Below are 25,734 nucleotides of genomic sequence, written 5' to 3'. Positions count from 1 at the left end.
ATGAGGTGTTCTCCCTTAATTCAAAATATCAGTTCCTGAGTTATTGCATCCCAATAAATGTTATTTGCAATTTGCTCATCTTCCTTTTCTTTTTTTTTTTTTTTTTTTTTTTTGGCAGTTGGCAGAACTAGCTGAGGGTTTATTTTGGAAAAAAACCAATTGAATTGTTTTGTAGCTGGAGGCATGGGCAAGGGGGATACCCCAGGCAGTGAACTCCCCCGCGGGTGGGCTGAGGGCGAGCGCTGAGCCTCAGGTGGGTCTCCTGTTCCCTATGCTCCCCTGCACAGCGGCCTCCCCCACAGGCTCTGGGGCAGTCACAGGAGGGGGTAGGCTGGGAGGGGCTGCTGTGGCCATTCACTTGGGCAGAACATCAGAGGACTCAGACACCAGCTTCCTATCACGAATCTCGATCTTCTTCACAACCATGGCCCTGAAGGAGTCGGTGCCGCTGAAGGAGCTGTAGCACATGCCAGAGCCAAAGCTGGAGCCCAGGCTGTAGCTGAGGCCCCCATAGACCGAGCTCAGCTCACCTGAGTAGCCACTGGTCGTCTTTGTATGGATATTCATGTTCTGCATCCCAGACTCCAGCCAGCTCTCCTCGCCCTCCAGCACCTTCCTGTAGGTGACAATCTCGATGTTCAGGGTTGGCTTGATGGTCATCAGCTCCTGGTACTCATGCAGTTGCCACGCCATGTCCTTCGTGGCCCACTGCAGGGTGGCCTCCAGCTTGGACAGCTTGGCATTGGCATCCTTAATGGCCAGCTCCCCACACTGCTTGGCATCCACAATGGCGGCCTCTAGGGAAGCCCTCTGGCCTTTGAGGCCCTCAGTCTCAGTCTGGAGCCGGCTGATGTTCTGATTCATCTCAGAGATCTCCATCTTTGTATGACGCAGGTCATCCCTGTGCTTCCCAGCCAGCGCCTGCAGCTCCTCATACTTGACCTGGTGCAGGCTCTCAGCCCCGGCCTGGCTGCGGTTGGTGATCTCCTTGTACTGGGCCTTGACCTCAGCAATGATGCTGTCCATGTCCAGGGACCAGCTGTTGTCCATGGACAGCACCACAGATGTGTCCCAGATCTGGGACTGCAGCTCCTGGATCTCCTCTTCATACAGGTGCTTGAGGAAGTTGATCTCATTATTCAGCCCTTCCAGGCGAGACTCCTCCAGCTCTACCTTGTTCATGTAAGCTTCATCCACATCCCTCTTGATGAGGACAAATTCATTCTCCATCGCTAAAATTATTTATTTATTTATTTATTTATTTATTTTTTGAGATGCAGTCTTCTCACTCTCACCCAGGCTGGAGTGCAAGGGCACGATCTCAGCTCACTGCAACCTCTCCCTCCTGGGTTCAAGCAATTCTCCTGCCTCAGCCTCCCGAGTAGCTGGAATTATAGGCACCCGCCACTATGCTCAGCTAATTTTTGTATTTGTAGTAGAGACAGGGTTTCACCATGTTGGTCAGGCTGGTCTTGAACTCCTGTCCTCAGGTGATCCACCCGCCTCGGCCTCCCAAAGTGTTGGGATTACAGGTGTGAGCCACCGCACCCAGCCTTCTGTAAAATTATTGATCTTGTCCTTGTACTTGTTCTTGAAGTCCTCCACCAGCCCTGGTGTGTTGCCAAACTTGGCCTCCAGCTTCAGCTTTTCCTGGCCCAGTGTGTCCAGCTGCTGCCGAAGGTTGACGTCGCTCTTGAACATGCAGTCCACATTCATCCAAACTGTCTTCTGCTGCTGCAGGAGGCTCCAGTTTGTCTCCAGCACCTTGTTCTGCTGCTCCAGGAACCATACCTTGTTGATAAAGGAGGCAAACTTGTTGCTGATGGTCTTGATCTGCTCCTTCTCCTGGGTGCACGTGGCCTGGATGTTGGGGTCCACCTCCAGCTTAAGGGGGTACAGCAGGCTCTAGTTGACTGTGATGGCTGTGATGCCCTCCATACCACTGGTCCCGCCATAGCCTCCACCCAGACCCATACTGGTGCCCACCACCTTGGAAGCTGCTGCTGCTGCCCACTCAAGAGAAGCTCAAGGAGCTGATGCTGGCACCAGACCAACTTGTGTAGGAGTGGCTGCTGAAGGCCCAGGGGCCAGAGGTAGACACCTTGTAGGACTTATGGGTCACCCTCATGGACATGGTGGAAGCAGGGGGCTGAACCAGGTGGAGATTCAAGATGGTGCAGATGCTTCTAGGTGGTTTTTTTTTTTTTTTTTGAAATAGGGTCTTGCTCTGTCACCTGGGCTGGAGTGCAGTGGTGCCATCATGGCTCACTACAGCCTCAACCTCCTGGGCTTAAGCAGTCCTCCCATGTTGGCCTCCCAAAATGCTGGGATTACAGGTGTGAACCATCACACTCAGACTTCTCTATCTTTTTTACCTTTGTAAAGGCTAACCAGTGATTTTATTAATTTGTCAACAATCATCAAGTAACTAGTATTCCCACAGATTGGGCTAGGATTTATAGAGCGCACAAACATAGGCGACAGGTTCCCTGGTCTCCAGTTTGATAGAAGAGCTTTCTAGAGTGTCTCTAATAGATTCTGAAGTAATTATGGCAACTTGGACCAAATGAAGAATGATTTAGTTGTTGGGAGCCCCATCTTCTCAAACTTCTTTATTTAGCATTAAGATCTTTGCTTTTAAGGTATGTATATCTAAACAGCCCCCATTCAGGTGATTTTTTGCAGAACAAAGGAACAGTGCACTCCAGAGCTGTGCCAAGGAATCCACCACCTCCAGCCACACTGAAAACTGCCCTAAGCTTTGACTTGGAGGCTTCTGCCTTACAAAGGTCTCCTTGCCTCCTTGTGACAGTTTGCTTCCCTGTCAATTTATCCACCATTAAAATAGCCTGTGAGACTTAAAATCAATTAACAATAAAACAAAGACATGATGCTATTTTGCAAAGTAAACCTGTATAATTGAATTTTATGTGAATAACAAAGTATTATAAATAATATAAATATAATGTAGAAGAATGTTTCTGTTAAGTAAATGGAGTGAAACTATATGAAAAAATAACAAATGGAAGGAAGGGTGCATGGATAGGTGTAAGAATCTCTGGATGGATGAGTGGGTGGATAGGTGGAGGGATGGAGTGATGGATGGATGAGTGGAAAGGTAGAAGAATAGAAGGATGGATGGATGGGAGGATAGATGGGAGGATGGATGGATGGATGGATGGATGGATGGATGGACGGATGGAAAAGTAGAAGGGTAGCTGGATGAGTATGTGGGTGAAAGGATGGATAGATGGATGGGTAGAAAGGTGGAAAGATAGGAGGAAAGATGGGTGGATGAATGGAAGTATGAGTGGATGGAAGATGAATGAGTGTGTGGGAAGGTAGGAGGATGAATGTATGGATGGATGGTTTGATGGATTGCTGTGATCTTTCTGTGGGAAATGCTGATTGTTTATTTGCTTGCCAGACTGGCCAGGGATTGAGAAGACTCCCTTTTCCTGGTTTCTTAAGCTGGAGGTGCTTCCCTGTGATATGCCTCTCTCCCTCATTAGAAACTGCTTTGTTTAAAGGTTGTGCCTGTAAGCAGTGCAGCGAGGGGAGGACATATTCCAATGCAGTCATTTCACCTAACTTGGAAACCACCAGAATCATGCGGGTGTCTCACACCTTCCCTGTCGTAGACTGCACGGCTGCTTGCTGTGACCTGTCCAGCTGTGACCTGGCCTGGTGGTTCGAGGGCCGCTGCTACCTGGTGAGCTGCCCCCACAAAGAGAACTGTGAGCCCAAGAAGATGGGCCCCATCAGGTCTTATCTCACTTTTGTGCTCCGGCCTGTTCAGAGGCCTGCACAGCTGCTGGACTATGGGGACATGATGCTGAACAGGGGCTCCCCCTCGGGGATCTGGGGGGACTCACCTGAGGATATCAGAAAGGACTTGCCCTTTCTAGGCAAAGATTGGGGCCTAGAGGAGATGTCTGAGTACTCAGATGACTACCGGGAGCTGGAGAAGGACCTCTTGCAACCCAGTGGCAAGCAGGAGCCCAGAGGGAGTGCTGAGTACACGGACTGGGGCCTACTGCCGGGCAGCGAGTGGGGCTTCAACTCCTCTGCTGGAGACAGCCCTGCGGTGCCAGCAGAGATGCAGCAGGACCCTGAGCTCCATTACCTGAATGAGTCGGCTTCAACCCCTGCCCCAAAACTCCCTGAGAGAAGTGTGTTGCTTCCCTTGCTGACTATTCCATCTTTAGGAGAGGTGTTGGAGAAAGAAAAGGCTTCTCAGCTCCAGGAACAATCCAGCAACAGCTCTGGAAAAGAGGTGGGTGTGTTCAGGATGTGCTTGAGGGTGGGATGGGCTGAGTGGGGCAGACCGTAGGAGGGGCTGAGTTTCAGGAGCCAAGCACTCATTCAGGCTGTGTGAGCTTAAGGAGGTTCCTCCTAAGGGCACCTGTCTCAGGTGGTGGCAAGAAAGATGACTGTCTCTCAGAGATTTCTAGGAAGCAGAACATTTCGTTCCTTTGCTATGCCTCCATGGCCAGGCTGTTAAAAAGAACAAATAGTTCTGTCTTCACGAGTCAGCCAGCTCATGATGACTTAGCACTTCTCCCTAGAAATGCCTTTAGCAATTTTTTTTTTTTTGGAGACGAAGTCTCACTCTGTCGCCCAGGCTGGAGTGCAGTGGCGTGATCTCAGCTCACTGCAAGCTCCACCTCCCGGGTTCCAGCTAATTTTTTTGTATTTTTAGTAGAGACGGGATTTCACCGTGTTAGCCAGGATGGTCTAGATCTCCTGACCTCGTGATCCACCCACCTTGGCCTCTCAAAGTGCTGGGATTACAGGCGTGAGCTACGGTGCCCGGAGACTCTAGGGATATTTAAGGCAAAGGGAGATGGTATAGAAGTCCCTGGGGCCAGCACATACACCCAGGGGCTTTGAAAATCCACCCTAGTAGGTTTCTTCAAGACCCAACAGGTGCTTTGGCTGCTAGAAACTCAACATGGCGTCATGAACAATTGATAGGATGAGAGAGATATGAAGGAGAGAACTTAAGCGTCATAAAACCTTCCATGAAAAAGCTCAGGTGAAAAAAGAATGAGGGTCACTGCAGTGGAGCGATTTCAAAAGCAGGTGGAAAGCCTAAGTGTTAATGGCAGGAGGTCAGGGAGACAGACAATGAGAACTGTGTGGTGAGGAAAGGGTAGCTGGAGAGCTCAGAGGCTGCTTGTTTGGAAACTGGTCAGGACTTGAGAATGTGGTGAGCATGTTGATCAGAGGAAGCTGAGTATAGGTGGAAATAAAGTAAAAAAAAAAAAAAAAAAAAAGCTGGGAGTACTTTAAGAATTTTGTAAAGGAAAAGTTTTCCTTTTTTAGATTCCAGTACTTATGTTAGAATAAGTGAGGAATGCTGGATTGAATTGACTATACATTATAATCTCAACCATGAAAAATTGTTTAAAAAGGTCTAGAAGTCATTTTTAAGTGTGTTTTTTTTTGTTTTTTTTGTTTTGTGAGACAGAGTCTTGCTCTGTCACCCAGGCTGGAGTACAGTAGCATGATCTCGGCTCACTGCAACCTCTGCCTCCTGGGTTCAAGCGATTCTCCTGCCTCAGCCTTCCAAGTAGCTGAGACTATAGGTGTGCACCACCATGCCCGGCTAATTTTTGTATATTTTAGTAGAGATGGGTTTTCACTATGTTGGCCAGGCTGGCCTCGAACTCCTGACCTCAAATTATACGCCCGCCTTGGCCTCCCAAAGTGTTGGGATTACAGGCGTGAGCCACCGTGCCCAGCCAAGATTTAATCAGAAGGTTTTTTTCTGCTTATATTTTTCTGAATTTTGAAGTGTCTATATTTTTACGTACTTATAATTGGATTAAAATGAAAAAACTTTTTTTTTTTTTTCTTGAGACAGAGTCTCACTCTGTCACCCAGGCTGGAGTGCAGTGGTGTGGTCTTGGCTTACTGCAACCTCTGCTGCCCAGGTTCAAGTGATTCTCCTGCCTCAGCCTCCTGAGTAGCTGAGATTACAGGCACCTGCCACCACGCCTGGCTAATTTTTGTATTTTTAGTAGAGATGGGGTTTCACCATATTGGTCAGGCTGGTTTTGAATTCCTGACCTCATGATCCACCCGCCTCGGCCTCCCAAAGTGCTGGGATTACAGGCGTGAGCCACTGCATCTGGCCTGAAAAAAACTTTCAATTAAAAATAATCTGAAAGTATTAGAGATTAACCATGTTCTTTATTTATATCAGTAAATATTAAAATAATTTACTCTCTTTCATGTTGCCAAGTCATTTACTTCCTGGTTTATACAGATGGAACTCTCTGAAATCAAGCTCTATTAAAAATCTTTTGGCTCATTAGTTCCTTGAGGTTGGTTTTGTTAAAAGATAATTATTCAGGGCCGGGCGCGGTGGCTCATGCCCGTAATCCCAGCACTTTGGGAGGCCGAGGCGGGTGGATCACGAGGTCAGGAGATTGAGACCATCCTGGCTAACATGGTGAAACCGCATCTCTACTAAAAAATACAAAAAATTAGCCAGGCGTGGCGGCAGGTGCCTGTAGTCCCAGCTACTCGGGAGGCTGAGGCAGGAGAATGGCGTGAACCCGGGAGGTGCAGCTTGCAATGAGCTGAGATCGCACCACTGCACTCCAGCCTGGGCGACAGGGTGAGATTCCATCTCAAAAAAATAAAAAATAAAAAAATAATTATTCAAATAGGTGAAATTGTGAATTGTTTAGATATAAAATGAACATGTGTTAGAGATTTTATTCTACTCATTAATCACTGAAGGAACTAGATTATAATTATCCTACAAGAAAACCTGAAGAACAGGCACATTCATAGGTTAAAAAATATATTAAAATGAGTGTGCAAACAGAGGCAAAACTGGGTTTCCAGTGAGGAAAGGAGGGAGTTCAGTTGAAGCTCTAGCAGACAGGAGAATTTACATGTCTATAGACAAGAATTATTTTTCATTTTTATCATTTTTATGACCTATAACTTACAGAGTTGTAAAAATAGCTCAAATACAAGAATGACTAGAGTCAGATAACCTGGAGGGGTATCCAGTAGATAATGTTTTTTTAAATTTATTTTTATCTTATTTTAATTTTTTGAGACAGGTTCTCACTTTGTCACCCAGGCTGGAGTGGAGCGGTGCGATCTCAGCTCACTGCAGCCTCGACCTCCTGGGCTCAGGCAGTCCTCCCAACTCAGCCCCACAAGGTAGCTGGGACTACAGGCATGTGCCGCCACACCCAGCTAATTTCTATGTTTTTGGTAGAGATGGGATTTCTCCATGTTGCCCAGGTTGGTCTCAAACTCCTGAGCTCAAGTGATCTGCCTGCCTTGGCCTCCCAAAATGTTAGGATTACATATTTGAGCCACCTTGCCCCACCGATAACATGCTGCTTTCCATTGAAATACAAATTTTCCTCTAAAGTACATTAGATTTGTAGACAATCTCTGAATAAGTGTTCATAAAAATTAGATGCATAGCATAATAAGTCATTTACTCAAGCCCAATACACTGATGCACAACTGTAATCCCAGCTACTTGGGAGGTGGAGGTAGGAGAATTGCTTGAGCCTATGGGGGAGAGAGCAGCCTGGGCAACACAGTGAGACCCCATCTCTTAAAACAAAAAGAAAGAAAGAAAAGAAACATTATTTCATTCTGATGCAGTGCAAAGTTTGGAATTGATGACAGAAACTAAGATCTTTTCTCTCACCAAAAAAATATGTAAAATAGTTCAATTGTATTTGGTAAAGGTACCTAGAAAATTCAATGCGGAAAGAATAGTATTTTCAACAAATGGTGTTAGGACAACTGGATATTTACATGCAAAAGAATGAATTTAGACCTTATTTTAAAAAAATTAACTCAAAATGGACCAATGTTCTCAATATATGAGTTAAAACTATGAAAGACATGGAAGAAAACTCAGCATAAATCTTGTAAACTTAGGCAATTATTTCTTAGTACATCAAAAGCATAGCAATAAAATAGAAAAATGGTAAATTCGAATTAATCAAAAGTAGAAACTTTTGTATTTCAGATGACAACATCAAAAAAGTAAAGCTCTCTTGATGGAATAAATATACCATAAAATGGGATAAATATACCATAAATATTGTATACTGAATATATAAATAACTCTTACAACTTAATAATAAAACGACAAATAACCCAACTCAAACATGGGCAAAGGATCTGAACAGAGTTTCTCCAAAGATCATAGAAGAATAGCCAAGAAGCACATGAAAAGATGCTCAGCACCATTAATCTTTAGGGAAATGCAAGTCAAAACCACAGTGAGATACCACTTCACATCTATTAGATGGCTAGAATAAAAACTAAAAATAGATAATAAGTGTTAGTAAGGATGCAGAGAAATTGGAACTCTCATATACTGCTGGTGGGAATGTGAGATGTTGCAGCCACTTTGGTTTGTTTTTGATTTTTGTTTTTTGAGAGACTGGGTCTTATTCCGCACCCAGGTCAAAATGACGCGGTGCAGCATGACTTACTGCAGCCTTAAACTCCTGGGCTCCAGTGATTCTCTCACCTCAGCCTCCTGAGTAGCTGGGACCACAGTGCCCAGCTAATTTTTTTTATTTTTATTTTTGTAGAGATAGAGTCTCACTCTGTTGCCCAGCCTGGTCTCAAACTCCTGGGCTTAAAGAATCCTCCCGCTTTGGCCTCCTAAAATGCTGGGATTATAGGTGTGAGCAATTATGCCTGGCCCCAGTGTAGCTTGCTTTGGAAGACAGTCTTGCATTTCCTCAAAATGTTAAATGCAGAGTTACCATATGACCCAGGAATTCCACCTCTGGGTATTTACACAAGAGAAAGAAAACATGTCCATATAGAAACTTGTACATGAATGTTCATAACAGTACTATGCATAAAATAGTGCCATTGAATAGGGTATCTAGGAAAAATAAATCAAGATCAAAGTTGTAGAGGATAAAGGACATTTTTTGCAACTGTGTTTTCCAGTGGACAAGACTAGAGAAATCACCTAAAACAAGTTGTTTTGAAGTAAATGAGTAGAGAACACAGAAACAAGAGCCATTTGAAACTTTTACTGATGAGGCCCAGGTTAACTTGAAGGCTGAAATGGGTGATGCTGGTGCTCAGTGGCTTCCAAAGAGGATTGATTTTTCTTTGGAGGGGTTTGTCAGCGAGGACCTTTGTGTCCTGATGACTTAGTGAGGAGTTCTGTGGTGGAGGTTGTGGGTGGATTACTGAATAGTGAAGGGAAGAATTGGCATGTGAGCCCAGCCTGGAGAGGCAGCATGGTGGAAAAGTGAATGTGTTAGAGAAGAGCAGGATGAGAGTTTTCTTCCCCTTCAGCCATTTCTGGCTTAGTGACCTTGGCCCAAGGTGCTTTAATTTCTCTGACCACTGTCTACCTTCATTCTTTATTTCAACTTGGCAATAATTTTTCAGGACTTGATTAAAAAAAAAAATTCAATTCATCCTATGGGATTTGCAGAGGCCCCAGTATAAAATGTTATGGACACCTATTCTGCAGCCGTGGTTTGCAGTAATTCTGAATTTCATGCTATTCTTAGATAGCACAGATTCAATGAACAGCTTAATCTATAGCACTCACTTCACAAACCCAGATGCCTGAAAATTCAATTAAATCAAACATCTTAAAATTATATAGTAAACCCACTACCTCATTTTTAAAATGTTGGTCAATTGGTTTCCCTTAGTTTGATCAATACAGCTTAATTTCATTATTTCGTGTTTTTTTTTTTTTTTGCCTTGGTTCTGGAAATTTAGTTGCAGAAGGTTTCACCGGTTGCCTAGTAAATATCTGGAACCCAGTAGGGGCTCAGTTACTATTAGTAGTGATAGAAGTGATCACACCTCCAAGCACAAAATGTATGCCATATCCTTATGGACTTTTCTCAACTGTAGAAAAGAGTAGTTGTCTTTTCAATTAGCACCACTGGCCCCATCTCTGACTTACATTTGAATTATAGCTTTTCTTTGTATGAGTTTCTCACTGCACGTGGCCCCTGTGGGCCTTCTATATTCTTAGTCTAAGAGTTTTACTTACCTGGCCCCACACAGTTACTGACTAAAAGTCTCAGAAGATATTTTATTATCATATTATGAGACTTTTCCCTCCAGCACACACTGTTTAGTTTAAGAACTTTAACTTGGTTAACTCTGTAACTTTAAGTTATCAGTTATACATACTGAATAAAATGAATAAAGATGACTTACTCTAGAAGCTTGTTTACTATTGAATTATTTGATTGTCTTCAATTGTTGCTTTAGTGATTGTCTTAGCTTGTGCTGCTGTAACAAAATACCATTGTAGTAGTCCATTCTTACACTGCTATAAAAACATATCTAAGACTGGTTAATTTATAAAGGAAAGAGGTTTAACTCACAGTTCCACATGGCTTGGGAGGCCTCAGGGAACTTACAGTCATGGCAGCAGGTGAGAGAGCAAGCAGGGGAAATGCCAGATGCTTATAAAACCACCAGATCTCGTGAGAACTCACTCACTATCATGAGAACAGCATGGGGGAAACCATCCCATGATCCAGTTACCTCCATTTGGTCTGTCCCTTGACACGTGGGGATTATAATTCAAGATGAGATTTGGGTGGGGGCACAAAGCCTAGCCATATCAGCCATGAACTGGGTGGCTTAAACAACAGACATTTATATCTTGATTTATAGGTAGTCATCTTTTTGCTGTGTCCTTACAAGGAGGAAAGAGAACTAGCTAGCTCTTTCTCCTCTACTTATAAGGGTACCGGTCCCATTTATGAAGGCTTTACCCTCATAACCTAATTACTTCCCGAAGGCCCTACCTCCAAATATTATCACATTGAGGGTTAAGATTTCAACAAATGAATTTTGGGGGGTGGAAGCAGGTGTGGGGCAGAAACATTCAGTCCATTGAACTGGTCGGTTTAGGGGCTACTATAATTACTTTCTCATTCTTTGAGTGTTTATGTGAGTTCACCTATACTAATTGTCCAACCCACAGTTGCCTTATATTTCTAATAGACAGCAAAGAGAGTCCTTGAGAGAGATGGTCTAGAGTTCCAGAATTTTACAATATTATTCATGGTTTTTCAAACATTACCGAAGCTAATTTATGAAAAAGGTTGGTAACACTGAGTTGCTTGAAGAGTTGAACTGTTTTTTTTTTTTTATAACAATTTATCCTTGTAATTGATCTCATAGGTTCTAATGCCTTCCCATAGTCTTCCTCCAGCAAGCCTGGAGCTCAGCTCAGCCGCCGTGGAGAAAAGCCCAGTGCTCACAGTCACCCTGGGGAGTAGAGAGCACAGCATCCCAACACCTCCCACTAGCGCAGCCCACTCTGGGTCCACCCCATCTGAGCTACCCATATCTCCTACCAGTGCTTCCAGGACAGGTAACTTTTAAAAAATACAATTTCAAGAAATGTACTGAAGACAGGCTGTAGAATTTGGCAGTGACAACTTTTAAAGTTTACTCATTCCCTCCAGGCACATTTTTGAGCATCTATCATGTGCCAGAAACGGTGCTGCATACTGGGAATAAAAAGATGAATAAGACATTGTCTTTTCCCTCAGGGACTCCATAGTCCAGGAGAGGAGACTGACAGGTAAAGAGGTGGTTCTGATACAATATGGTAAGTGCTGTGAGAGGCTGCTGTGGGAGCAGAGGGGCACCCTGATCCACTAGAAGGGTCCAGGGATGCCTTTCCAGAGGAGACGATGCTAGGATAGAGTGAGCCAGCAAAAGTGGCATTGGTCTGTCGTTCAGGTGGAGGGAGCAACATGTGTCATAACAATAGTGATCATTGTATTTACTGAGCACTTACAGAGTGCCAGGCAGTATGCTCACTGCTTCCTGTCCATCATCTCTCATTCATCGCCTGTGCAAGAAAACAGAAGTACAAGAGCTCATGGGACATTTCAGAAGAACTGTAAGGGATTCAGTATGGCTGGAACTGGAGTGGTAAGCAGGACAAGAACTGGAAGGATCATGTATTTTGTGCTAAAGATTCTGCACTTTACTGGGTGGGTATAGAGAATCCCTGAATGGTTTTAAGCAGGAAAGCAAAATGATCAGATTTGTATTAAGAAAGTGTGGGATGAGCCCGGTGGCTCACGCCTGTAATCCCAGCCCTTTGGGAAACCCAGGTGAGCAGATCATAAGGTCAGGAGTTCGAGACCAGCCTGGCCAACATGGTGAAACCCCATCTCTACTAAAAATACAAAAAAATTAGCTGGGCGTGGTGGCACACACCTGTAATCCCAGCTACTTGGGAGGTTGAGGCAGGAGAATTGCTTGAACCTGGGAGGCAGAGGTTGCAGTTAGCCAAGATCGCTCCACCGCACTCCAGTCTGGGCAACAGAGCAAGACTGTCTTGAAAAAAGTAAAAGATGAATAAAAAGGGACCAGGCGTGGTGGCTCACGCCTGTAATCCCAGCACTTTGGGAGGCCGAGGTGGGTGATCATTAGGTCAGGAGATCGAGACCAACCTGGCTAACACAGTGAAACCCCATCTCTACTAAAAATACAAAAAATTAGCCAGACGTGATGGCGGGCGCCTGTAGTCCCAGCTACTTGGGAGGCTGAGGCAGGAGAATGGCGTGAACCCGGGAGGCGGAGCTTGCAGTGAGCTGAGATTGCGCCACTGCACTCCAGCCTGGGCGACAGAGTGAGACTCCGTCTCAAACAAAAAAAAAAAAGGAAAAAAAAGAATAGTGTGGAGTTGACTAGAGGCAACAAGATCCATGAAAAGGCTGTGGTGAATGGTTGCAGAGATGGAGGGAAGGAACCAGATTTAGGAGACAGGAAGGGAGCAGATTCACAAAGATTTGATAAGTGATTGAATGAATGTAAGGATGTGAAGGAAGAGGACGCAAAGACATATGAAAATACAGAACTAAAATTAGATGAGCAGTTGGGCTGAAGATAAAGGATTACGAGTCATCAGTGTGGAGGTGATAGTTGGAGACACGGGGGACATAGGAGATCATCCAAGGAGAGAGGGGGGTGAGCTGAGGAGAGGCCTGAGGACTGGAACTTTGGGGACATCATTATATAAGGAGCTGGAAGTGCAGAAGGAGCCTGCAAAACTGATTGGGTAGTTGTGCCAGAGAGGTGGGAGATAAAGAGGAAAACTAGAGGGAGAGAGTTCTATCGAGGAGGACAGAATAATTTTCCATCTACCCTTCTAAGTTCTAGGCTAGTACCCCTGTAACAAAAGATAGATTAACAAGAGAGAGAAAAAAAAAGTTTATAACATGTACATCTTACCTATACATGGGAGATACCCAGGGAAATGAGGAAATCTCAAAGAGGTTTGTTATATTATATAAGCTTATATTATATAAGCCTGGAACTCTGGCTTATATAGAATCTTGAACTAAAACAAGGAAAGAAGATTGTGGGGAAGGCAAGTGGCCAAAGGTGCCCAGAATAAACAAAGTAAGCAAGCGTGAGGTTTATTATGCAGATTTGTCAGGACCTTCTCTATGGATGTGGATCTCTTGGAATGTAGTCACCCTTCTCTTCCTGGTATAGAAGGAGAGACACCCTTACAAATGGAGATTTCCTTTATAGATATAAATTCCCCTTACAAAGGAGTAACTTCTACTCTGTTTTCAGAGCTCCTCTTGGTCTGCTGTTTCTTTAAAAATAAATAAATAAATAAAAAAACGCAGCTCAAAATAATCCTTATATAAAAGAGTTATAGTCGCAATGGCATATTCTAGTTTCCTACAGTCTGTGAACCAAAAGTATCTGAGACAGGTCTCAATCCATTTAGAAAGTTTATTTTGCCAAGGTTAAGGACTCACCAGTGACACAGCCTCAGGAGGTCCTGATGACATGTACCCAAGGTGGTCAGGGTACAGCTTTTTTTTTGTTTGTTTTGAGACAGCGTCTTGCTTTGTGGCCAGGCTGGAGTGCAGTGGCATGACCTTGGCTCACTGCAACCTCTGCCTCTGAGGTTCAAGAGATTCTCCTGCCTCAGCTTCCTGAGTAGCTGGGATTACAGGCACCCACCACCATGCCCGGCTAATTTTTGTATTTTTAATAGAGAGAGGGTTTCTCTGTGTTGGCCAGCCTGGTCTCGAACTTCTGACTTCAAGTGATCCACCTGCCTCGGCCTCCCAAAGTACTGGGATTACAGGTGTGAGCCACTGTGCCTGGCCACCTTGGTTTTGTACATTTTGGGGAGACATAAGACATCAATCAGTATGTGTGAGATGTACATTGGTTCGGTCCAGAAAGGCATGACAACTGGAAGGGGGTCTTTCAGGTCATAGGTAGATAAGAAACAAATATTGCATTCTTTTGAGTCTTTGATCAGTCTTTCACTGAATACACGATTTACTTGCGAGAGGGGGTAGAGGAATAGTCACTTACGCCTTGTCTGGCTCAGTGAATCTGTATTTTTTCGTAAACAATAGGGCAGAGGAAACAATTAGATTTGCATTTGTCTCAGGTGAGCAGAGGGATGGCTGAGCTCTGTCCTTTCCCCTACCCCCTGCACCTGTGAAGATAAGCTATTGATTTACATTGCCAGGGTGAAATTCAACAGAACTGTTTTAGGGCAAAGATCTTGAGGCCCACAAGGAATTTCCTGTGGGCAAATTATAAGGGAGGCATGTAGCTTTTTTTTTTTTTTTTTTAAATCTTTGTAGGTATCTTGTTTAGGAATAAAATGAGATGCAGGTTTGCCTGACACTGTTCCCACCTTGACTTTTCCCTTTGGCTTAGTGATTTGGGGGTCCTGAATTTATTTCCCTTTCACAAATCATATTTTGGGGTGGCATGTTCTGGTCTCCTGTAGTTCCAAAAGGGAAGACGTATCAAAGCTCCATGTGTCGCAGAGGCTGTGGTGAGGATTGCAAAGCTTCCATTAGATTTTCCAATAAGGAAGTTATTAGAATATGCAAGACCTAAGGGTCACGTTTCCTGAGCTTTTCTATCGGCAATGTATTTTGGAGATTACTCTCTCTAACTTTGATATTTACTTTGATCCTGAGCTTCCATAGAGAGAAAGATAATAGTGGAAGAGAAGCTGTGTAGTATACAGAAAAACTGGCCTGGGAGTTTGGCCCAGGATCTTTGGGTTTTAATAGAACCTACTGCATACAGTTGTAATGAAGATTAAATGAATTGATCATTTTAAAGCCCTTGGGGCAATGCCTGGCACAGTTTAATCTGGTATATAAGTGTTTGTTGAAATAAATACATTTAAATTAATTAAATATTGGTGGACCTATTGCTAATAACCATACAGCCTTGGACAACTTTGCCTAGGATTTAATTTCCCCATCTATAACATGATAGGTTTGGATCAATGTCCCTTCTAGGTCTACAGTTGCTGACTTTCAGGATAAAGAGTTAGTGAAAATGACAAGAGAGGAGCCAGCAAAGCCACTGAGAGCCTCTGCCGCTGATCTAGGAGGCACTCGAGGGACTGAGGACTGACAGGAGGGGAGTGGATTAAATGAACAACCTGTCTGACATCTCGCAGCTGATCCCTCTGGAGAGCACTCAGCTTTTTTTTTTTTTTTTTTTTTTTAAACTTTGCTTTTCTCTGTGTAGTATCTGGACATATCACAATATATTTTACAAGTGAAACTAATGTCCAATGGAGTCAAACCGATAGAATTTATGAATATATCAATGTAATCTGGTTACAGAGAAAGTAAACAAGTATTGTTCTGAATGCTTACTTGCTGGCTAAGCACTTTTGATAAGAGTTAATGTTCCTGCTGCTTAAGTTAAAATAGGCTTTTTATATTGAGGGTGACTGGATTTTGTCTTGGAAAGGTTTCAAGTACAAGGCCATTAGCAGTAATTCATGAGGCTACTATCAGAACTGAGTGGAGTGTGACTAATGAGACAGAAACACTTAGGATTACACTCAATCTTTTTATAACTAAAAATAGCTCACACCAGGGCATCAAGAAAAGCTGGTAGCAAGGGAGAAAATGGACCCAATCCACAGTTGGGTGAAACCTGTTTCACGCAACTCTTGTCACTCAATAAATACATTGCTCAGTCAGTTTGGATCATTATTTTTGTCACAGTGCCAACTCATATTTGTGGTTTAAAACCCTGTACTATAATATAGTGTACAGTTCAATTTCTAGCCGGAGGAAAAACGTTCCTTAGCTAAAATCTTATGAAGAACTATTACAAAAACATATGCTATTTTAATTTGTGGATACTAAAAACAGATCTAGTGTAGAGCAGTAATGTAACACATTATATTATATAATTGCATGTATTATTTCTAATTAACTTTTAGTGAAAGAACTTATGGTATCGGCTGGAGATAACCTAATTATAACTTTACCCGACAATGAAGTTGAACTGAAGGCCTTTGTTGCGCCAGCGCCACCTGCAGGTGAGAGTTTAACCTTCCTCCCTGACCACTAGGAACTGGGGTGTTTTTCTTCAGCAGGTCCTCACAGGCTATTTACAACGCCGATTCTTTTTCACAGCATTGCACGACGTCACAAACAAAGGTGGAAGACAAGGCTTTGATTATCCTTAAGCATCAACATTTGTTGAAATAGTTTCAAGTGGAGTAAGAATCTAGGAAATTAAATACAGTATATATCGTTTAATTGGTCAGGATGGAAAGTCATACATTTCTGATGATGCAAAGCAGATCAGGAGAGGTTGCCACGTACTAGTTCTTGACCTGTGATAACCCATAGAACCTGGGAAGATTCCACCGGGATGAGAGGGAAGTGGCGTGCACCCATAGGTTTGTTTGCAGATACCGTGGCATTGACAATCACGGCTCTCAGGTTCTCAGGATACCTCACACTAGCTGCTCAAAAAAATTTATTCAAAATGCTCTTTCTTCTACTTGTCCAGTGCTCTACCATTCAGTAAGCATTTGACCTGGGACCTGTGGCCTGTCAAATGCATTGTTTTTAAGGTAAACTCATTCTTAAGGTGTTTGACTATTTCTCATTCAGGTTAGTTCCTTAATTCATTTTTTTCTCCACCACATATTGGTCAAAATTTTATACACAGAGATGATAATATTTGGCATTTGCATTTGAATCCTTCGAGATGAGGTACCTTATATTTTAACTACTAATATCTGGGAGATATTAGTAGTTAAATCTACTATTAGTAGTTAAAAACTACTAATAGCTGGGAGATAGTTTCATCTTAACATAGACATGTTTATACTCTGTTTTTGTGTCCTTAAATAAACCCCTACAACAGATCAAATGAATTGAAATCTCCTTACCTTTTGTTAAAAAGAGAAAAGCACAATGGATTATACTATGTTAAAACTGATATGGATAGTCAGATGTAGCCCCCTAGGAAAAAACTCATCACATACTAATGGTTAAATTAGGGAGGTTTTTTTTTTTTTTAACTTTATACATTTTAAAAATTTCCTGTAAGATGTATGTTTTTATAACAAAAAAAGAAATGTTACATTAAGAAGATACATGTTATTCTTTACTTGGCTGATAGTTGAAAGTCAAGTTCATAAGATGATAGCAAGAGTGAGGGGATAAAAACAAATAAACAAAAATATATACATATAAGTTAAAAAAAAAAAGAAAGCTAAGTTGAGTATATCTAAGGTAATCTGCACTTGTGGTTTAAAGACTGTCATCTTCCCTCTGCCCAGGTTATCTAGTGTCCTCTCAGAATTTATAATGACTCATATTTATTTTTTGCTCTCAGAAACAACCTACAACTATGAATGGAGTTTAATAAGCCACCCCACAGACTACCAAGGTGAAATAAAACAAGGACACAAGCAAACTCTTAACCTCTCTCAAGTAAGTAACTGGAGACTGGTTGTGTCTAACAGCACAGCATAACGGCATAGAGCTCAGTTAATACCTTCTTAGCTACTGAACCCAAACGTCTTTCTTTTGTTTTGGAGACAGAGTCTTGCTCTGTTGCCCAGGCTGGAGTGCAGTGGTGCAATTACAGCTCACTGCAACCTCTGCCTCCCGGGTTCAAGTGATTCTCCTGCCTCGGCCTCCCGAGTAGCTGAGATTACAGGTGCGCATCACCACGCCCGGCTAATTTTTTTTTATTTTTAGTAGAGGTGGGGTTTCGCCATGTTGGCCAGGCTGGTTTTGAATTCCTGACCTCAAGTGATCTGCCCTCCTTGGCCTCCCAAAGTGTTGGGATTACAGGCGTGAGCCGCCACGCCCAGCTGCAAACATCTTTCTCATGGTAAGATCAAAAGTAGGATATGAACAAATAAAGTTTCAGCCATGCAAGTAAGCAGGCAGATGGTTAAGAGGCTTTGGATGGCTTTTCTTTATTTGGGTTACTTGGTATATCTCAGTTTGGGGAAAAGAGCCTGGTTGTCCCACAAGCATTGCAGAGAGGTTAAAAACCTGTTCTAACTCTTGCTCTCCTTGCAGTGTTAAGGACATTCTACTTATCTCTGGTTCTCAATCCAGCACATCTCTAGAGTTGCCAATAATTCCATTCCAGGTCACAAATTGCCCTATCACATTTTGCTCTATGATGCAAGCACTCACAAGAAACATGCCCTCTTTCTGGCCTAAAAGGATATATAAACAACTTAGCAACTAGAGATCTAGTTTCCTACCAGATGATTATGTTGACTTCATCTCCTGGGACCACACAGCTAATGGTACAACACAGACTTGCATCACCCTCATGTCATGGAGCTCTGTTTCTCAAAGTGTGGCATCCAGACCACCGGCAACCAACGCACCAGAGCTAGGTGGTAAAAAGGCATGGTTCCATACACACGTTTGAGAACTGCTGCCCTCTGCTGGTCCATCTCACCTAGGCCTCTGTGAAGCCCTCTGTAGCAAAGCTAAAGGCCTGCCTCGGTGATCCTCAGTGTTCCAGAATTCAGGCTTCACACATGTGGCAGCCTCTTGACAGATCCAAATGAGACTCTCTCCTGAGCCCCTTCTCTATACTGACTTTAGGAGTGTGGCTTCTGGGACGTTTTAGCTTTTTCTACGTAGTGGACCCATCATGTCTTGCATGTTGAACTGTATAACTTTTCTTTATGTTATAGTTGTCCGTCGGACTTTATGTCTTCAAAGTCGCTGTTTCTAGTGAAAATGCCTTTGGAGAAGGATTTGTCAATGTCACTGTTAAGCCTGGTAAGCCGGTGTAAGAGAATGGCCTCCTGTTGTACATATTTATCTCAATTTTTGGTGCCTGGATGACTCTATATCTATCTACCTATCTACCTAGAGAGAGAAAATCTATTTTGTATTAGCCTCCATTGTAGAGCAAACATGCAAAGATTATATTTTTGGTTTTTTTTTTCTACCGTTTGCATAACACTTTGTACTTGCTTGACAAGGTTTTTCTGGCTGCTCTTGAATGGTGGCAAATCTACCTTAGCCCCTTCTATCTGACATTTACGCCATCCACTCTAACTTCTACCTCCACTCTCCATGATTCAGCTTCACCTTCGAAGCAGGGGCATGTTAAATACATTCAACTGAGCAACCAAGAGGTCAGGGGAAAATGTGTGCCCATCGGTCAGTGCATTCATGTGAAATAGAAACAGGTGGTTCTTGGGCTGGGTGGGCACAGCCCTGGCTTGGTGAGTAGAACATGGGCTGGCTTTCAGCCTCCACCAGCCCCTCACCTGTGCTGAGGGCACAACCTACCCAATCAAGGTGAGCCTCCCTTGTACCCACTTCAGCCCATCCTGAGGGCCTGACAGCTCTATCTTTTGCATATTCTGTCTGGTTATTATCACAACTGAAGCATGGTTGGTGGGGAGTTGCCTTCAGTCAGAGATATAAGATCCACTCAATCTGAGGAGCTGGAACTGTAATCCCTTGCTCCTGCTCTGTAATTACTGCTCACATTCTGTGATGAGCCCCTTGGTTATTGTACATCTTCACTGAGCCTGGGCTTACAAACAAAAGTGTAAATGTCCAGACAAGCTCCTGAAATTCATAGAGAGACTCCAGACTTTAAAAAGTGCTCTCTATAGTTGAGGCCTGTAGGATAAACACCTTCTCGACAGGACATTTATAATCAATTTTTTAAAGTAGATGATTTTATGTGGGTAATGACATATGCATGCACAACATGGGCTCAGCCACTGTCCTTTTTTTTTTTCTGTTACAGCCAGAAGACTCAACCTGCCACCTGTAGCAGTTGTTTCTCCCCAACTGCAAGAGCTCACTTTGCCTTTGACGTCAGCCCTCATTGATGGAAGCCGTGTGTATCCTGTGATAGTTTAGGGATTTCTTTTTTCTCTACGTGCTACAAAATGTAATGGGTACTCTGCATCAAAGCTGGGAGGACTTATGGGCTGTTACTTTGATAAATGATCACCTCCTTCTTTAGTTTTATGTCTTCTTTAGTTCCTTTAGCTCCCCTCTATCCTGTGCTTATTTTCCCTTCACCTTTTGTCTATTCTATTAGAAAGTTCTTTAGGGCCTGGCCATTTGATAGGGAATTAGAGCAATTATTGAAGAATCTCCTTCTGGTGTGGTATATATGGTTAGCAGTTGGAAAATCACTTCACACACACACACACACACACACACACACACATATATATATATATATATATATATATATATATACACATATGTATATCTTTATATAGAGGAGCTCCCGTGACCTGACTTGGGAGGAGGGGTGCCCCCCACCAGATGGGAAAATCACTTTTAAGAACTCTTAGAAGGGATGTCTTCAGTGAGGGAGCATGGTGGTTTTTTTAATTCGTTCTGAGATCGTTTCTTCTATGGGAGTATATGTGGAAGGGGCCCCTGTGTAACTACAAGTGTCCATGTAAATAAGAATAGGTTGAAAACATCCTGTGTTTGACTAGGTTCAACCTTATCAGTTTAACAGGTAATTGCATTTTATGCACATTTAATCACAAAGCTAATACCAAATCCTTTAGAGAGTGAAGAACGGTTGCCTTGGTTGTTGGGAGAAGAATACTTGTTAGCCATTAAAGCTGCTCTATCTTGCAAGCCTGCAAATTTACAGAGATCACATTGACATGACCATTTGCATCTATTCAAAAATAGTCCATATTTCCATCTTAGCAACATGAAAATAAAGCATATTTTAAATGGAAATATTTACATGAGCAAATAGGTCACATTTTGATTCCTCTAATTCAGTATGGCTTATTTACAGGAAACTGTTCAGGATTATTAATCTGTCACATGAACTTGTTCTTTCCTTAAATGAATTAGATGAAACTAGCCCCTTTCCAGGTCTAAATTTCTATGAATCTGCATGGCACATTATGTTTGTTCTCTTTTAAAGTAGAAATGGAAAATTTTCATGTAAGGATGTGATCTTTCTCTGGATTTAGCCCTTAATAATTAAGGTAGTAAAAGATGTTTTGTAAGTTGTAGAAAGGCAACTCAAGTCTTTTTGAGCCTGTCAGCTCAGGTGCCTATTTAAAATGATCAGTAGAAGCTCTCATGCTGTAGCTGAGGTGAGCAGAAGTAGCATTTCCATGTGCTGCATTTTGTTGACTCCCATTTTTTAAAAGGAAAAGCATCTGTCACTGTGCTTCTTAAATATTCAACTGAATGGGAACAGCCTTATTCAAATCTGGTGGAAATCCAGGAGAAAAATAGTGATATAATTTCGGGAGTAGGAAAGAATCTCCTTCTAATACAGTATATATCCATTGAGATCTAGGCAAGTACATAATTTCATATAAAAATGAATTTAAATATGCAGTAATTAAAGTATAAAACTTATGTCTTCCTCTTCTTGTATTTCATTCTTGTCTTTATTTCTTAATCTTGTAGAAAGTACAGATGATACTGAAATAGTGAGTTATCACTGGGAAGAAATAAACGGGCCCTTCATAGAAGAGAAGACTTCAGTTGACTCTCCCGTCTTACGCTTGTCTAACCTTGATCCTGGTAACTATAGTTTCAGGCAAGTGGGTCCCTGCCTTTATTATGCTGCCTGCTACTTACATTTTGACTGTTTCTTTAAATTAATGCGTATAAAACACTGCACTTCTTATTTTGATCAAAAGAGATTTGGCTTTCATGGGGGTTTTGGTTGGATGCCGCTGGAGACTCTGATATCCTCATCAATTAATATGAACTTTATTTATTTATTGGAGTAAAATTTATATATAGTGAAAGGTACTTTATGAGATTCGTTTAATTCATTTGTATTTAATTACGCTTTACCATCTGATTGGAGCAGGTTACTGCTGCTAACCCAGGAAGAAATTTCCTAACAGGCCCAGAAAGTGTCCTGACTCAGCCTGGTTGAGAAGGAAGGACTTTAGATGTTTGGTTTGCTGTCAGAGCCGGAAGTAGAAGTTGGATCTTGGTTGTGTAGAGTATGAGGGATAGTGTGGAAGGAAGCTCACAATGCACAGGTGCCCCCCACATGTCTTTTCCCTGCAAGGAAGGCCTGCATTCTTGCCACAGCTTCATTGTCATATGCCTATTGATATTATTTAGCACTCATCACTGCTCCCACCACCATCTTTAACGTAGAAGGATGAAGTGACCCATTTGTGAATTCACTGTCCTCAGGACCACATTAGGAATCAGTTTAGTGCAGGAAGGTTAATGCATTTCTCTTTTTTGTTTGCAGAGGTTGAGCATTGGTTTGCATTTGAAAGTGCTTAATCCTAACACTGCTTTGCAAAGAGTATCCTGAAAACATAATTATAAGTCCTCTAGAAAAGGATTAAAAAGTAAAAAGCTTTGTAGCTGAAAATTCAGGAGTGATTTGCTGTCTCTGCATGCTCAATCTGAAGGCAGAACTTAAACCCGATCCATTTTTAGTCTCCGTTAAGAGAGTGGCATCTATGTTGGGTGAGGATGGTTTCTTCACCCAGCATCTCAAAAGCTAGTCAGAAATCCATAAAGGTGAAACTCTGACATCAATATATTATGAACTAAAACTAAAATAGTCAACAGCAACAAAATCAAACAAAAATATCAAGTCCGTGTTTATCTTTGCTTCATCCTTAAATTTCTATTTTTACCTGTTCTGAGAACTGTTCCATGAGCAGACTAAATTGACCTAAGTTTACCTTGAGATTTGGCATATTATTTTTTTTGTCTGCTTTTTTTTTTTTTGGTTGTTTTTTGAGACGGTCTGTTGTTCTGCTGCCTGAGCTGCAGTGCAGTGGAGCAATATCGGCTCACTGCAGCCTTGACCTCCTGGGCTCAAATGATCCTCCCACCTCAGCCTCCCAAGCAGCTAGAACTACAGGAATGCATAACCACACCCGGCTAATTTTTTTTTTTTTTAATTAAATAGAGACAGAGTCTCACTCTATGGCCCAGCTGGTCTCAGAACTCCTGGGCTCAAGCAGTCCTCCCACCTCAGCTTCCCACAGTGTTGGGATTACAGGCGTGAGTCACTGCACTCAGCCTGGCGTATTCTTCCAACTATGGCTTCTTCTCCTTTTCGTAGGTTGACTGTTACAGACTCGGACGGAGCCACTAACTCTACAACTGCAGCCCTAATAGTCAACAGTGCTGTGGACTACCCACCAGTTGCTAATGCAGGACCAAATCACACCATAACTTTGCCCCAAAACTCCATCACTTTGAATGGAAACCAGAGCAGTGACGATCACCAGATTGTCCTCTATGAGTGGTCCCTGGGTCCTGGGAGTGAGGGCAAGCATGTGGCCATGCAGGCAAGTTCTCCATCCTGCCTTCAGACTTTTGTCTGTCTGTCTGTCTGTCTGTCTGTCTACCTACCTACCTATCTATCTGCTATTGGTTGGGGTAGGCAGTTAAATTTAGATAATTTATTTTGTAAAGTTATCTGATATACTACAACTATTAGAAAAGGACCTAAGCTGACAAATCTTCCAAGCTCACATCCCTTCCCCTCACCCACTTAGATAAGCACAGGACAGCAACCAATTGGCTCTGTGTTGAAAATTAGATCTTGAGATCAGTTTGGGAAAAGTCTCACATCTGTTAGAGAAGTGTTTTCGTATTGGGAGAAACCTTAGAAATAATCTAATCCAAACCTCATTATCAGAATTTTTTTTGTTATTCTGTTTCTCCTGTTTATACAAACTCCATGTTATCTTGTCTACATCTACTGGTCGCTTTTTAGGGCCTTGTTTGTATCTACCTTTTGATTTGTTCAAATCTTTTAAGTATATTTGTCTAACAACATAATAATCTTGAAACTTCTGTTGTGTGTGTGAACTGTTTGCTTATTCTTCTTTTTGCGATTGGCAAAGCTATTTGTTTTTGTTGCTAACCAGCTTGGTGTTTTTGAAGTTATGTTATTATTTGAGAGTTTCATGAAAAAAAAAAAGATAGGATCTTACATTTCCATCTTCCTTTTCTCCTTCAAATTTCGCCTCACCAGTCCAAGATACATTTCTCATTAGTATTTAAGATAAAATCGGACATTCCATGGAAATTTACCTGCTTTGCTTTCCGGTGTTCCTGGAATATGCCTTGCAATTATGAGGAGTTAAAAGTGACTGGGTAGATTTATGGAACTTGAAAGAGCCATGAGTTGTCTTGATATCCTTGGAGAACCCTCTTGGTGGTGTCCATCTCTACCTAGGGGTTGTAGCAAGTGCTATGTTTGCTTCTGTTGTGTTAAGAATTCTGATTCAGAGGTGGGTTGGATACAAAACAGGAAGATGGGATATTTTGTATTTTCACGGTTAAAAAAAATCTTCCTAATTTTCTTTTACTTAATTATTAGGAATTATGCATCCAAAGCTAATACTCCAAAATTCATCCATGCATACTGGACATGTATCCAAAGTTCCTGAGGGCTGGGCCACACTGTGAGCCTTGCCTCTACACACCAGCCCAGTTGCCAGACACCCTCTCTCTTCTCTCCCCAAAGAATATCCGTAGTAACAACCTTATTGCCTTATTCTTAAGATGTCCAAAGGGGTATTAACTGGGGCAATCACAAAGATGAGGTCTGTGAATCAGACCCTTTTATATTTGTCTGAAAATTGTACCAAGCAGCCTGCTGAGGCTGTGTTCTTACTGGGGAAGGAAGTGAAACCTTTGCAATTGCCTGAAACGTTTGGCTGCCTTGTGGGCAGCGGTGAGACACAGTAGTCTGCTCAGTTCCCATTTGCCACAACATTCCCTTCCATTGCGTGCAGAAGCATTCTCGTACCAGATCAGTTTGGAGGCAACTCTTGGGAAATTATACTTTCCCTGTTGAACTTTTCAGAGAAAGGTGCTTTGCCTTATTTAGTCAAAGTAGGGAAAAGTATTTTTTTTTCAAAAGTTCTTAAAAGTGTGCATTTCAAATTTCAGAAGTTCCCCTGGTACAAGCACAATTGATCTTGTAGCAATTTTCTTTTTAAATTTTCCATTAAAACCTTAAAAAATACACATAGAAACATTTATCTTTAGACAATCTTGGGATCTATAAAAGTAAATAAATTGTAATAAGACTTAAAAATCCTTTTCATGATGCCATGAACTTCAAACATAAGCAATAATTGAAACTATTACCAATGACAAAAAAGAAAGGGTATTAACCTGGGGTCACCAAGTGTAGCTATTGCATACTCAGTTGAAAAATGACTTTGTAAAAACTTAGGTTGACTTAGAGTTTTACAAAATTATATTATTTATTTATTTTGAAACAGGGTCTCACTCTGTCACCCAGGCTGGAGTGCAGTGATGCGACTATAGCTCACCATAGCCTTGATCTCCTGGGCTCAAAAGATCCTCCCATCTCAGCCTCCCGAGTAGCTAGGACCACAGGCACACACCACCACACCTGGCTAATTTTTTTTTTTTTTTTTTTTTT

General features: G+C 42.3%; 2 protein-coding genes across 8 annotated transcripts in view; both read left to right on the top strand.

The window, feature by feature from the left end:
• The window catches only part of KIAA0319 (KIAA0319 ortholog), a 99,214-nt gene that overhangs the window by 46,322 nt on the left and 27,158 nt on the right, over positions 1-25,734 (top strand). For 4 of the 7 annotated variants that reach the window (XM_054557289.2, XM_054557288.2, XM_063725387.1 and 1 more), the window contains 8 exons: positions 3,531-4,276; positions 11,188-11,380; positions 16,268-16,366; positions 17,680-17,777; positions 19,013-19,100; positions 20,089-20,181; positions 21,747-21,879; positions 23,389-23,617. In XM_054557289.2, coding sequence (XP_054413264.2) covers positions 3,531-4,276; positions 11,188-11,380; positions 16,268-16,366; positions 17,680-17,777; positions 19,013-19,100; positions 20,089-20,181; positions 21,747-21,879; positions 23,389-23,617 — 1,679 coding nt within the window. The other 3 variants (XM_054557291.2, XM_063725389.1, XM_063725388.1) reach the window with 3 other exon arrangements.
• Positions 148-3,513, top strand: LOC134761655 (uncharacterized). The gene is made up of 2 exons (XM_063725391.1): positions 148-1,182; positions 1,598-3,513. The coding sequence occupies exons 1-2, from the start codon at positions 886-888 to the stop codon at positions 1,907-1,909; spliced, it is 609 nt and encodes a 202-aa protein (XP_063581461.1). The 5' UTR covers positions 148-885; the 3' UTR covers positions 1,910-3,513.

The sequence above is a fragment of the Pongo abelii genome, chromosome 5, assembly GCF_028885655.2.
Source record: "Pongo abelii isolate AG06213 chromosome 5, NHGRI_mPonAbe1-v2.0_pri, whole genome shotgun sequence".
NCBI classification, from domain to species: domain Eukaryota; kingdom Metazoa; phylum Chordata; class Mammalia; order Primates; family Hominidae; genus Pongo; species Pongo abelii.
The sequence above is the reverse complement of the archived record's forward strand: the minus strand, read 5'-3'. Positions and strand labels throughout refer to the sequence as shown.

What these genes read in the sequence shown, in the direction of transcription:
- LOC134761655 (XM_063725391.1), top strand. Translation starts at nt 886, where the DNA reads ATGACGCAGGTCATCCCTGTGCTTCCCAGCCAGCGCCTGCAGCTCCTC. An exon ending in TCCAGCTCTACCTTGTTCAT is followed by an intron (nt 1,183 to 1,597) that starts GTAAGCTTCATC and finishes TTGTTCTTGAAG; the next exon opens with TCCTCCACCAGCCCTGGTGT.